The sequence below is a fragment of the Lolium perenne genome, chromosome 7, assembly GCF_019359855.2.
Source record: "Lolium perenne isolate Kyuss_39 chromosome 7, Kyuss_2.0, whole genome shotgun sequence".
NCBI lineage: Eukaryota > Viridiplantae > Streptophyta > Magnoliopsida > Poales > Poaceae > Lolium > Lolium perenne.
In genome coordinates, this window is record NC_067250.2 from 295,050,983 (window position 1) to 295,065,454 (window position 14,472).

General features: G+C 43.0%; 1 protein-coding gene and 1 pseudogene across 5 annotated transcripts in view; one reads left to right on the forward strand and one right to left on the reverse strand.

The window, feature by feature from the left end:
• Window positions 1-4,301: 4,301 nt before the first annotated feature.
• Window positions 4,302-6,106, reverse strand: LOC127315147 (EID1-like F-box protein 3; annotated as a pseudogene).
• LOC127312161 (BEACH domain-containing protein B) overlaps window positions 6,072-14,472 on the forward strand; it is a 28,786-nt gene continuing 20,385 nt past the window's right edge. For 2 of the 5 annotated variants that reach the window (XM_051342624.2, XM_051342625.2), the window contains exons 1-15: window positions 6,072-6,459; window positions 7,007-7,070; window positions 7,473-7,677; window positions 8,675-8,848; window positions 9,038-9,349; window positions 10,113-10,332; window positions 10,790-10,843; window positions 11,193-11,597; window positions 12,027-12,345; window positions 12,474-12,935; window positions 13,022-13,180; window positions 13,281-13,430; window positions 13,505-13,660; window positions 13,774-13,815; window positions 13,895-14,239. In XM_051342624.2, coding sequence (XP_051198584.1) covers window positions 6,323-6,459; window positions 7,007-7,070; window positions 7,473-7,677; window positions 8,675-8,848; window positions 9,038-9,349; window positions 10,113-10,332; window positions 10,790-10,843; window positions 11,193-11,597; window positions 12,027-12,345; window positions 12,474-12,935; window positions 13,022-13,180; window positions 13,281-13,430; window positions 13,505-13,660; window positions 13,774-13,815; window positions 13,895-14,239 — 3,204 coding nt within the window. In that variant the 5' untranslated portion in view covers window positions 6,072-6,322. The remainder of the gene's footprint in view (window positions 6,460-7,006; window positions 7,071-7,472; window positions 7,678-8,674; window positions 8,849-9,037; window positions 9,350-10,112; window positions 10,333-10,789; window positions 10,844-11,192; window positions 11,598-12,026; window positions 12,346-12,473; window positions 12,936-13,021; window positions 13,181-13,280; window positions 13,431-13,504; window positions 13,661-13,773; window positions 13,816-13,894; window positions 14,240-14,472) is intronic. The other 3 variants (XM_051342622.2, XM_051342623.2, XM_051342621.2) reach the window with 2 other exon arrangements.

Genomic DNA, 14,472 nt, shown 5'->3' on the forward strand with positions numbered 1-14,472 from the left:
TAAATGTCATGATTGTGGATAACAATGATGAGGACCCTGTGACGTATGAAGAAGCGATGATGAGCCCAGATTCCAACAAATGGCAAGAAGCCATGAAATCCGAAATGGGATCCATGTATGATAACAAAGTATGGACTTTAGTAGACTTACCTGATAGCCGAAAGGCTGTTGAGAATAAATGGATCTTCAAGAGAAAAACAGATGCTGATGGTAATATTACTGTCTATAAAGCTCGACTTGTCGCAAAGGGTTTTCGACAAATTCAAGGAGTTGACTACGATGAGACTTTCTCACCTGTAGCGAAGCTAAAATCTGTGAGGATTTTGTTAGCAATAGCTGCATTTTTCGATTATGAGATTTGGCAGATGGATGTCAAAACGGCGTTCCTTAATGGAGACATTGAGGAAGAGTTGTATATGGTACAACCCAAAGGTTTTGTCGATCCTAAAAATGCTGACAAAGTATGCAAACTTCAGCGTTCAATTTATGGACTGAAGCAAGCATCAAGAAGTTGGAACCGACGCTTTGATAAGGTGATCAAAGACTTCGGGTTTATACAGTGTCATGGAGAGGCCTGTATTTACAAGAAAGTGAGTGGGAGCTCTGTAGCATTCCTGATATTATATGTAGATGACATATTATTAATTGGGAATGATATAGAACTATTAAGCAAAGGTAAAGGGTTATTTGAATAATAGTTTTTCAATGAAAGACCTTGGTGAAGCATCATATATATTAGGCATCAAGATTTATAGAGATAGATCAAGACGTCTAATAGGGCTATCACAGAGTACATACCTGGACAAGATTCTAAAGAAGTTTAGAATGGACGAAAGTAAGAAAGGATTCTTACCTATGTTTCAGCAAGGTCTTGAGTAAGACTCAAGGTCCGGCTACGGCAGAAGAAAGAGAAAGGATGAGTCGATCCCCTATGCCTCGGCAAGAGGCTCTATCATGTATGCCATGCTATGTACAAGACCGGATATAGCACATGCTGTTAGTTTGACTAGCAGATATCAAAGTGATCCAGAATGGAACACTCGGACAGCGGTCAAGAATATCCTGAAGTACTTGAAAAGAACTAAGGATATGTTTCTTTGTTATGGAGGTGACCAAGAGCTCGTTGTAACAAGTTACACCGATGCAAGTTGGAACACTGATCCTGATGACTCTAAGTCACAATCTGGGTACGTGTTTATATTGAATGGTGCTGCAAGAAGCTGGGCAAGCTCGAAGCAAAGGCACGGTGGCGAAATCCTCAACAGAATCGGAGTACATAGCGGCTTCAGAGGCTTCATCAGAAGCGGTATGGATGAAGAGGTTCATTATAGAGCTCGGTGTGGTTCCTAGTGCATTGGACCCACTAGTCATATATTGTGACAACATGGGTGCCATCGCCAATGCACAAGAACCAAGGTCACACAAGAGGCTGAAGCATATCAAGCTGCGTTACCACTCGATTCGCGAGTACATCGAAGATGGAGAAGTAAAGATTTGCAAAGTACACACCGATCTGAATGTAGCAGATCCGTTGACTAAAGCTCTCCCTAGGGCAAAGCATGACCAACACCGTAATGCCATGGGTGTTAGGTATATTACAATGTAATCTAGATTATTGACTCTAGTGCAAGTGGGAGATCAAGGAGATATGCCCTAGAGGCAATAATAAAGTGGTTATTATTTATATCTTTATGTTTATGATAAATGTTTATATATCATGCTATAATTGTATTAACCGAAACATTAGTACATGTGTGATATGTAGACAAACAAGAAGTCCCTAGTATGCCTCTTAAACTAGCTTGTTGATTAATGGATGATTAGTTTCATAATCATGAACATTGGATGTTATTAATAACAAGGTTATATCATTATATGAATGATGTAATGGACACACCCAATTAAGCGTAGCATAAGATCTCGTCATTAAGTTATTTGCTATAAGCTTTCGATACATAGTTACCTAGTCCTTATGACCATGAGATCATATAAATCACTTATACCGGAAAGGTACTTTGATTACACCAAACACCACTTCGTAAATGGGTGGCTATAAAGGTGGGATTAAGTATCCGGAAAGTATGAGTTGAAGCATATGGATCAACAGTGGGATTTGTCCATCCCGATGACGGATAGATATACTGGGCCCTCTCGGTGGAATGTCGTCTAATGTCTTGCAAGCATATGAATAAGTTCATAAGAGACCACATACCACGGTACGAGTAAAGAGTACTTGTCGAGACGAGGTTGAACAAGGTATAAAGTGATACCGAAGATCAAACCTCGGACAAGTAAAATATCGCGTGACAAAGGGAATTGGTATTATATGTGAATGGTTCATTCGATCACTAAAAGTCATCGTTGAATATGTGGGAGCCATTATGGATCTCCAGATCCCGCTATTGGTTATTGGTCAGAGTGAGTACTCAACCATGTCCGCATAGTTCACGAACCGTAGGGTGACACACTTAAAGTTGGATGTTGAAATGGTAGAAATTGAATATGGAATGGAGTTCGAATATTTGTTCGGAGTCCCGGATGAGATCCCGGACATCACGAGGAGTTCCGGAATGGTCCGGAGAATAAGATTCATATATAGGATGTCATTTTATGTGAATTAAAATGTCGCGGAAGGTTCTATGGAAGGTTCTAGAAGGTTCTAGAAAAATCCGGAAGAAACCACCAAGGAAGGTGGAGTCCACATGGGACTCCACCTCCATGGCCGGCCAACCCTAGTGGGGGAGGAGTCCCAAGTGGACTCCCCCTTAGGGGGCCGGCCACACCCCCATATGGGAGGTGGAAATCCCACCTTTGGTGGGAGTCCTAGTTGGGCTAGGTTTCCCCTTTTTATGGGAGGTTTTTGGTTCGGGTCTTATTCGAAGACTTGGAGACCAACTCTTGGGAATCCACCTATATAATGAGGGGCCAAGGGAGGGGGCCGGCCACCCCAAGACCACAAGCTGGCCGCCCCCCTTGAAGTGGCCGGCCACCCCCTCCCAAACCCTAGCCCCCCCCTCTCCTCCATATCTCCCGCGTAGCTTAGCGAAGCTCCGCCGGACTTCTCCACCGCCACCGACACCACGCCGTCGTGCTGTCGGATTCAAGAGGAGCTACTACTTCCGCTGCCCGCTGGAACGGGGAGGTGGACGTCGTCTTCATCAACAACCGAACGTGTGACCGAGTACGGAGGTGCTGCCCGTTCGTGGCGCCGGAACCGATCGTGATCAAGATCTTCTACGCGCTTTTGCAAGCGGCAAGTGAACATCTACCGCAGCAACAAGAGCCTCCTCTTGTAGGCTTTGGAATCTCTTCAAGGGTGAGACTCGATAATCCCCTCGTTGCTACCGTCTTCTAGATTGCATCTTGGCTTGGATTTCGTGTTCGCAGTAGGAAAATTTTTGTTTTCTATGCAACGTTATCCAACACCAGGGTGCCTCCATCTTGCACCGCAGACGACGAGGCAATCTTGGACAAACACAGACGAACCTTCAAGATCTACACAAGCCGGCACCGCCGTCCCACGGCCGCCGGCGAGGGGAGAAGTCACTCGAGAGCTCCGCCGAGCCTCAAGCGAGAAGAAGGCAGCAGATCCGCGGCGAAGCTCCCCGGGAGCCGCACCATCGGAGGAGGAGTCCACCGCCATCAAAAGAAGCCACTCCGGCGCCGCCACACCCTCCACAGTGCCGCCAGCTAGCCACCCACACACACCTAAGCTATAAGCACACCGGGATCCGTGGATTCCCCGTCCCGGAGGGCGAGGGATCCAACGAATCGCCGGCGGCGAGCCTGGCCGCACGGAGTCACCCAAAAAACGCCTTTTCACTGTAGACGGGGAAAAGAGAAGAGGTCCAACCTCTCTGTTGTTTTTGCATGACAATGCACCAACCTTACAGGCCATGGCTTCAGCATGCACGACCAGACAGAGTACACTGTATTATTGTACAAAGGGCAACTCCATGGCAAACATCGAAGTGCCTTCAACAGACCAACATACCTAGCAGCGCATCGATCGGGAAGAAGAGCAGAACCTGCATTTTTTTGCAACAACGTGCTAAGCATGGTTTTCGTAAAAAAAAAAAAAGGCAGACAATCACAGCAGCTGTTGATGTGCAACTCCCGATTCCATCCTTTGCCAATTGCAATGTAAAGAACAAACTAAGAAAACACCACGTACTCCTACTTTGGATTCAGTTTGGCGAGTTAAAGGTTGAAAGGGGATTAAGATTTGTGCCTTCTTCATGGATGGGAGTTGTAAAAGGAAGGAGTTCGTACCACATAAGGAAAGAAGAGTTGCTGTCGATGGAATCCCAAACGAAGATGTCGGCGGCAGGGAACATCGGGACATGTGACTGGGAGAATCCATGGACTGCAGCAGCGCGAGCGCGTGCTCGCCTTCATGCTGAAGCAGCTACGCCGGCGAGTCGGAGACATATCATTGGGAACGCCATCAAGACATGAACGCCGAGGTAGGCGCCGAGACGGCCCTGACGGCCACGAAGGACACCACCCCCACGGCTCGCGGCCGCCGAGTCGGACAGAGGAGAGCTGGCAGCAAGGAGACAGGCTCTGAAGTTGAACTTCACAGCGCCATGCGCCAGCCTACTCCTGTTCGCTGGCGGCGACCACACCGAAACCGTCGTTGTGGGAGAGGGAGTCGAAGCCATCATTGCGCTCGCCCTCGCCCTCGCAGTCAGAGAGGTATGCGAGCCAGCAGCTTCCCTGGAGGTGGCTTCTGAGGCAGACGAAATACTCTACGCGGCCGTCGTGCGTGTCGAGGTGGCGGCGAGCGCTACGCGGCGGCGTCACGGTCCACACGCACACTGCACACGCACGCGTCCCAGCAGGGGCAGCACGCGCGGGGCTCCAGCCGGGCGCGGCCGCCCAGCAGGCACGCCCGCGTGCGGGAGCGAATGAAGCCGCGGAACACGCCGCGGTAGGCGCCCAAGTCTTCGCCGCCGCCGCCAACGGCGCGACGTGCTCGCACTGGTCCGACACATACAACGACAGGTCCCGGCCGCACTACTGCGACAGGAAGCGGCGGCCAGAATTGTTGGAGAAACGGGAGATGGGCTTCGCGAGCGCCGGCCATCCACCACTGACGCGCCCTAGCCCCGGCGCGGAGTAACTTCGTGAGGGTGGACACCATCTGAAGCGCGGGCGAGACGCAGATCTCCCACCACAGCATGCGCTCGGCGATGGCGAGGAGGCGGCGGCTGACCAGCGCCACGGCGCAGAGAGCCCGCGGATCCCCTCAAACGCCGCCGTCACCATGATTTTCGCGAGGAAGGAATTCCTCCCAGGGTGCTGCTCGCCAAGACGGCAGCACGCCGCCACGCCGTTCCGCGGGCCGTCCTCCGCGCGACCGCCGCGACCTGTACTCACCCCCTGGCTGCGGAGAGGGGTGTGACGACCACTTCGTCACCCAAATCCGCCGGCCAGGCGACGGAGAATTTGTGCGGGGAAGAATCCGGGGAGAGGAGTACGGTGGAGGTAGAGCAAGGCGAAGCAATGCGGCGAGGTAATGCTGGGAAAAGGAAGATGAAGGAGGGCGTGGAGATCGAAAAGAAGGCAGGTCAAAGCGGTGCCGCATGACTAAATTCACCAGGCATTAATTAAGGGGATCAGCTGGCCCACCATAAAAGGCTAAAGCCACACATCAACGTAACGCAACACTCAAGAATAAGAGAAGGAAAGGTCCTTAAAATTTCTTAGGGCACCAAAATTGCACACGGTAAAAATCTATCTGAAATAGTTCCATCCCAACACATACGTGTCACCACCATGTTAATTTTAAAAAAAGTTCAAAATTATGAGAAAAAAGATGTCTGTTACCCTATAGTATAGTACTTATTTATGATAGCCTGCCAATGTTAATATGGCTCCCAAAGGTTGCAAACTCACACCATCACACACAGCCTAATGGGAACAAAAATGCGCATTTACGCTCATATCGCGTAATAGCGAAAGGCGTAAACGCGAAGAGGATGCAATCAGATTTAAATAGCTAACGGATTACAGGCTACTTTTTCCAAAACGCCCCCTAAACTTCTCCTTCCTCCCCCAGATCACCTCCCAAAATCCCAATCCCCGTCTCGTCTCCCTCCATTTCCGCGGGGTCTAAACATAGGCGAGCTCGGAGCACGCGTCGCACGCTCCCGCACTCACTCGGAGAAATTTTTCCGTCGATCGCGATCTCCCCGGCGCGATCGAGCTCCTCCCCGGCCGCCCCACATCGAGACCGCATTCCGGATTTCGTCGCCGGCCGGTGGTGAACGGTGGACGGTGATGCGCCGGTGCTGGCAGTAGGCTCCGTCCGGAGGCGATGAACCTCGTGCGGGGCCTCCTCCGAAAGTCGCCGAACCCCGCCGCGGCGCCCGCGCCCGCCTCCCCCTCCGTCCGCGGCGGCTGCTTCCCCGGCGCCGACCTCGACGACGCCCCCGAGCCCCGCGTCGTCTTCAGGTACGTTTTATTTGTTTGGCCTCATCCGGTTCATTCACCTCCCCTTTTTCGCATTGGTACACGCGACTTGTTTGTGCGGGTCGAGGGCTCCAATTTTTTTGGGGCGCTGTTCCACTCTATCTCGCTGTTGTTAGAGCAATCGCGTGCACGTGAAGTGTTCATGTAATGCACTATGAGAAATGCATGCTATAGGAGAGCGATGCCGATGCTTTGGGCACATCCCAGTGTGTGTTGTGAGTATGGTTGAGTAGTAATGCGCGAGTTGTTGCTCCCGACATGAGCCTGAACTTATACTACTACCTACTTGTATTTGCCGCGGCCGTTTTGGGCTTTATCTATAAAGATGAACTTGTACAGTAAGATCACACCACACCAAGCGTAACAGTAATTTGAGACCGAATCATGTTATTGGTCAGTGGTGTTTAATATATTTTTCCGGACAATCGTAACTGCAAGGATTTATAGGGTAAAATCTATGATGGTCACTTGATTGTTATGCGCAAATCAGCATGATTGGCTCTCCTAATTATTTCTCATCTCGTTCTAGTGATAGCGCAGAGGAGGGAGTCTTAAATACACTTTGGGAGGACTACGAGAATGCCCATGATCAGGTATGCCCTTTAAGCTTGGTAGATCGACCCTTCCTACTTGTTTGCCCACTTGGCTTAGATTTAGCTTGTGTTCAGCATGGAATGTTTTACAATGAAAATAAAATGTATTTTTCTCGTTTAACTTTCAGTTATAGTTTCACTTCGATTAAAACTGCTCCCAGCATGATAACATTTGTATCAACACGTGTTGTTGCAACCTATAACGTACAACTTTTGATTTTCTGGAAATATACGTAGTAAGAATGATCGCTTAATCCGGTTAGATTTCTGTCAAGTGTCAGACATAACTGTATTATGTGTGTTCTATGATAAATTAATCAGTGTATTGTTTAGTTACTCTGATCAGCAATTTAGTCAGAAGTCAGTACTATATCTTGTATCCCTTTGCAATAATTTTTACAGGACGAAAAGGAGAAAGCCCTGCAAATTTTTGTCTTAAAATTTCTACAAACATTCAGAGATTGGGGTCCACACCATATTGAGCAATCGGTTGATCAAGAATTGGGATCTGATGAAATAGTCGTTGGATGCTCTTACGGGCATCCTTCTGAGGTCATTCTTATTCTGATTCAGGAAATTTCTCTGATAACGTCAACTATCACTGAAAGTAAGTGGCTCTACTGTATGATGAGTTTATATTTTGGGATACAGCTCCAGTTTCTCGTTTCTCTCCAATGCGTTTTTTTTTTCACCCAGAATGATGATATTTCTGCATTCTACTTTTGCTTGTGGCACTATATAAGAGCCTACCTGCTATTTATGCTCATACAATGTATTATAATGTCCTGTTCAACATGGGACTTAGAAGTTTGGAATTAGGTGTAGAGGCAAAATTGTAACTCTTGGATGCTTTTGCCACTACACAGAGCCTTGTTATTTACTTTGGCAGGGCCACTCTTGTATTTTTATTGTTTTGCCACTGTCAGGTCACACGTAGTTGAGTCACATAAGTAGAAGTAAAGTACCAGAATGGTCTCGGCAGCAGTAAAACCAGTAGGCAGCACCAGTGGTACCTTTTTTAACCTTAATCTTTCAGAGCAAATATAAGAGGGGTATAATGGTTCTTTCATGCCTACTTTTAGTCCTACACCTTTAAGCTAGTTAATTTAGTATTCAGCTTAACTAGAGCTTCCGTTTGTCCAACACCTTTTGCTTCTTCCATTCAGTCTATGCTCTTAAGGACTATTTTTCCATAGTCGTGCATTGGGCTCTGTTGTGAATCTATTTAGTTATGGAAATCTTTGCCAATTTCTGTATGATTTTACTGTTATGTTTGTTAAAAAGATGGTCTTAAGAACTTAGTATATCCAAAATAGAAAGTTTTCTGTCCAAATGCCACCGGCCGACCGCCATATGAAATTTAACCAATGTGGCCCCATCCAAAAGGGCATAAGGCTCTATGCCATGCGTGAACACTACTCACACTAAGGTATTGCTGCAGTACTCACTACACAACAATTTGTCTGCAGGCAGCACCGTATGTGACCTATAGTGCTTGTCTGTGAATGATAAATCGAGGATGGGTGATTTTGTATGATACTGCTTGTGATTTTGCTGTTACTGTGATAAGTGAGATCACATTTGCTCCTGTATTGCATTATTAGGTGGCACGAGTCCAGAATCTTCTCCGAAGCATTTGGACCAACCAGAACCCCTGGAATTAAGCACTGAAAGATTACATGTCCTGGAGTGTCTGACAATTCTGACTCGCTCCATGCATAACTGTAAAGTGTTTAGCTATTATGGTGGTGTGCAGAAGGTTACATCTCTACTAAAAGGTAGCACTTCAATTCAGATGCTCGTACTCATTCTAAAGATATGTCTGAGTGCTGGATTCTTATTCTGGTCTTTTTACTTGTTCTTAGTTCAACTATAATTTCATATTATCACTACTAAATGTTCCAATTGTAGCTTTATTGTCTTACTAGCTAAATTTTAATTAACTATTTCATCTTTTTTATGTTCAGCCGCAGTTGATCAGCTCAAAACCTTGAACGGTTTACATGCTGTAGATGACCAATCTTCAGGTCAAGCAGTAGAAAATACAAGGATTATGCTAAAGATACTCATATGCATAATCACAATAATTTCGAACTTCATAAAGTTGGAGCCAACTGTTACAAGGGATCCCCACTTCTCCGATACCACTAAATATGTCCCATCAAACAGTTATCTGGCTACAAGTACTCCAGAAAACATCATTCCTGATGTACTTCAACATTGGCATCAAAAGGCTATTGTTCTTCTGCTCGAAGCTGGTTCTGTCAATCGGTTAGTAGGTAAAGTTGCCCTTTAGCTGTTTATTGAAATTGATATCATAAGTTCTGCAAATTATTTTGCAAACATATATTAGTGGAGTTGTGTACTTTACTCTATTGCCATATAAAGCCTTTTTACTCTTTGGACAATAGATTTAGGAGTATCAATTAATGATAATTACATGTATGTTATTAGAAGACTTTAATGTTAATTACTTTTTATTGATGATCTCTATGTAGTAAGCTTTGAACTAAAGTGAGGACTTAGGAAGAATTGCATGCATGTGAGAGAAGCCTCAAGGGATCTCGATGACATAAAGAGTGTAGACACTGTCTGCAGACTTCACTGATTATTCAAGTTAGCTTCTTATTAAAGATGAAATATCACTGAAGAAACAATAGTACTCCGTCCGATTCATAATAAGGGTCAAGGTTTGTACTAATCCCTTAGTAAGAATCCGACACTTATTATGGTTGGAGGGAGTACTAAGAATACAAAGAATAGTCAATAAAATATTAAGCTGCACAAAATTAAGTTCTGTTTTGATTAACAAACACAAACACATATCATTGAATGGATGTGAGGTGCTAAGAAGAAATCAGAACTCCGCTGTAACTCTCCATGTCTCTGTAACCTCATCATCATAAGCATCAGGGACCATAAGTATTGGATGCCTAAAGACGTTTGCCAGTGTATCCATCTGTAATTTACAATGTCATCATATGGCTATTATTGAATTTCTATCATTTTAGTTATTTGACAAATATAGAAATGTAACTGCAGAACTGTTACGGGTCATTCAGAGACTGAATTTGAAAGAGCAGTGGACTGATCTCTCACTTCATTTTACCACTTTGTGCGCCCTTCGATCGACTATTTCTGGTACCCGTGCACAGAATCATTTCAAAAGCATTGGTGGGCTGGAAATTTTACTGGATGGGCTAGGACTTCCTTCAAATAAATTTTCAGTTTCCAAGCATTCATCTATCTCAAGAGATGAAAGGTGCATCTTTAAGCACCTAGACTAGTTCTGTATGTCATTTCATGTTTTTCTTGCCTTATTATGCTCTCGTATTATACCCATAATGGTTAAATATTCTGGGTAAGATAAATACTAATCATATACTTCCTCCGATACATAATAAGTGTTGCTGATTCAGTACAAAGCTGCTTGTCATACCTATGGGCAGAAGTTCCAAGTATAGTAGCTTAAACAATACAACAGACTTAGTGTTTAGACTGGTATTGACTTCTTCATCTAAAATTATATTTTGCTAGCTGCTTGTCATACCTATGGGCATTTTGCGAACTCTACATGTCATAATATGAAAGTTTGCAATGATTTTTTTAAAATCTGCCATAAAATATTAGAATGGAAAGATGCTAGGTTAAGAAATCAGACTCTTTTACCTTCTATATTTGATCTCACTTTATGTTCGGACATTAATGTTCTTTTGCAGGGGTGAAATTCTTCTGGTCCAGCTACTATATTTGGAAATTATGTGTGAGGCAGTGTATCCTGTGCTCTAAATTACTTTTAATTGATAATTAGCATAAGTTTTGGAATTTGTAGAATATTAATAGGCTTCTCAAAATATAAATAACATCAATATGTTGTTGTAACCTTTGATTTAAGAATAATTATATGTCATGTATAATTGGGACAAACTGATGTTTTTTTTGACTGAAACAAATATGCTCTACCAAGAAAAAAGTGTTTTGTTTATTTTTTCTTGACAAAATGATGTAGTAGTACACCTGACTTACAATATAGTTGAACAACTTAGACAGTGTATTTGAACTTGTTATTATTCTACTAAAGTATTTTCCCCATATTTAGTCCTTGACTTGACTGCTATTCAGATTTGGTAATGCCAACAATTTGCAATTTTTATGCGAAAGTGGGTTGGTGCATAAGTTTGCAAATAGCATCAGCTGGCCCGCATTTATGATTCAGGAGTTTCATCGGCAAAAGGATAACATGAGAACTTCTCTCGCGTTAGATTCTATATCTGGCCCAATTCATTTTCTGGATATATCTGAATGGCATGACTATTCTGTAAAGCTGAGCACTTCACTTTGCTCTTTTATTCTCCCCTCGGACGTTGTAAAGTGCAGCTCTGATGAAATTGCTGTCAGTCAAATTTCTGTATCCATCCCATCAGCTTATCAGGAACAATCTGTGAGATGGATGATAAGGGTTCTCCTAACAGTCTTTCTATGCATCAAAACTTGTGCTTGTGAATCGGAATTACCAAGCCATATAAAGTAAGTTTTCATATGTACTGGCATAAATTATTTTTCAGATAAAATAGTTAATTACATTGCTCTATTACTTTGAGTCTTTGATCAATGCTACCTAGCTGTTTCATTTGCTCTGTTGATTATTTCTGAAGCTAATGTATTTTATCAACCATGGAGTTTACTGAAATCCAACAAGCAAAGATCAGTATTTCAGTCAAATGCGGCTTTAATATGGTAGTTGACATTAATCAAGGTACTAGCAATGAAGTACACCTTTACAAAAAAAACTATTCAGAGTACATTGCAACTGTTACCTATGAAGTTGACTAGTTTGACGCAACAGCAACTATAGCATGATTATTATCCGAGTTCAAGTCATTGCATATCTGTATATTTGAAATTTTAAGAATAACTCATTTGATGATTGCTCTCCTCATGTGACTCATGCTTCAGGATATTAGCCAAGACCATTCAACTATATACGATCCGTACATTCAGAAGGGTTCTTGTTTTAGCGCCAGCTCTACTTACAGCTTTTCGAGAGGAAGGTGTATGGGATTTGATATTCTCTGAGGATTGTTTCTATTTTGGGTCATCTGCCGAGGACATCCAATTTCATATTGTTACAGAGAACCAAAATGACAGTGTTAGAAATAATAAGATAGCAACTGATTCTGAAAGCTCATACCGAACGGATGTTAACATTCTTCATGTGGAAGCTATTTCCTTCTTGGAGTTTGCTGCGACACTTAATGAGAACACATATAACCTGGTAACACTTTTTCTCTTTTGCGACCTTATAAGCATATTATTATTTTTTATCAGTAATGATGATATATTTTCTATTTTCAGTTTTTTCTTTCTAAAAGCCTTATTTTATATTTCTTTTGTTCTTTGTAGCCAGAATGCTCAGCACTACTAGATGCACTTGAGCATTGTGTTTCTGATGCAGTGGTGGTCAGCATTCTCCTTAAATGCTGCCGTGTTATTCTTCAACTTGCCACAGAACAAACTCTTGCGTCATTCAAATCCTTGGATGGAATTACTAGAGTACTTAAGGTCGCATGCCTTCAAGCACAAGGACTACAAAACTCCAGGAGTTTGCCTCGTCCTGACATTGTCATCGATAAAGATGGTTTTCGGGAAAAAAACATTGAGATGACTTTGCGTGAGGACAGAACTGGTCACACTCTTACATGTCTAAAATTAAGTCTAAGCCTTCTTAAGGATTATGTAACTATATCTAGCGATGGAAGAATTCTAGTTTTGCACAATGCTGACTGTATTGAGTGTTTATTCAACTTATTCCAAGAAGAGAACCTCCGAAAAGAATTAGTGGAGCAAGTTCTTGCCTTATTTAGAGTAAAACTCTGTTTATCTCAAATTTCTCTTTGGTAATCTTCTATACCGTTTGAAACTAAACTAACTTTTTCATTTATTGCGACCAGTTGCCTCCATCTTCGGCACGAGATCATGCTGCAAAGTTGCATCTCTGCTCCAAATATTTAGAGAACTTCACACAAGCAAATGAACATGAAAAGGTCAACTCGGAATTGTTAATTGATTTACTGGTCAGCATGAGAGAGATCATTATGATGGACCGTGTGGTAGGTGCATATAGCTGTTAAAAATAAGAGCAGTGTTTGTTTCCAACTATAAATGAATTATTATTTGACAAATATGCTTCTATACTCTATTTTTGCTTAGTATTATCAAAATCTATTTCGCAATGGAGGGTGCTTTCTACATATTATCTCTTTATTGAACGGAACTTTCAATGAGGCAACTGGTGAGCGCTTGGTCCTTAATGTCCTTGAGACATTAACCTTATTGCTTAAAGGAAATAAGGCTTCAAAGGTAATCACATTGGTGTATGTTTTATGTAGTAGTGTTGTCTGATGTGCTAATTAGTCTTGGTTTGTCTTGTCTAGGCCGCTTTCAGAGTGCTAGTTGGTGCGGGTTATCAAACTTTACAGAGCTTGCTATTGGATTATTACAAATGGTTGCCAAGTGGGAGGCTGTTGGATGCATTGCTTAGTATGCTAGTTGATGGGAAGTTTGAGATAAATGAGAAAACAACAATAAAGGCTAGTATGCTTGAACCAGTTCAACATGACGTTATCATTGCCGAGTCCATTTTATTATTGTGTGCTTCATTCTTGTATTATTCTCACAATTCTTTTCTTAATTTATTTCCCAGAATGAGGACGTTGTTATATTATTTTTGAACGTTTTACAAAAGGTCCCCTCTCAAACTCCCTCGATAAATTCTACCTATATGTTTTACATTTTTCTAACATCCAACAATTTCTGATTGGCAGAGCAGCACATCACTTCAGCATTATGGGCTTGTTGTATTGCAGCAGTTGCTCAAGCAATCCATTTCAAATAGAACTTGCTGTTTCAGAGCAGGGATGCTTAGTGTTCTTCTGGATTGGTTTTCAATTGAGGAAAAGGATGACACAGTTATCGAAATTGCAGAGTTGATTCAGATAATTGGGGCACACAGTATATGTGGGAAGGATATCCGGAAAATCTTTGCCCTCTTACGTAGCGAGAAGATTGGTGTCAAGCAGAAGCATACTCCTTTGCTTTTAACAAGTCTCAACCACATGCTCAAGGAAAAGGGACCAGAAGCTTTTTTTGAGTTCAGTGGCCAAGATTCTGTGCGTCCTATCGTGCTTATTTATCAATTTAGAATTTATTTTTATTGTTATCCATGGTTGAAGTAGCAACATGCCAAGTTTTGAACTCTCGTATTTTTGGGTCAATTGTACATGTTTGCTATCTGCTGTAAGACTTTAGGCATATGCTACCATGCGTTAAACTATCCTTTCATTTTTCTTGCTTAACATGATGATGTTCTTGACAATAACTTCATTTTGATCGTTTCAGCTTC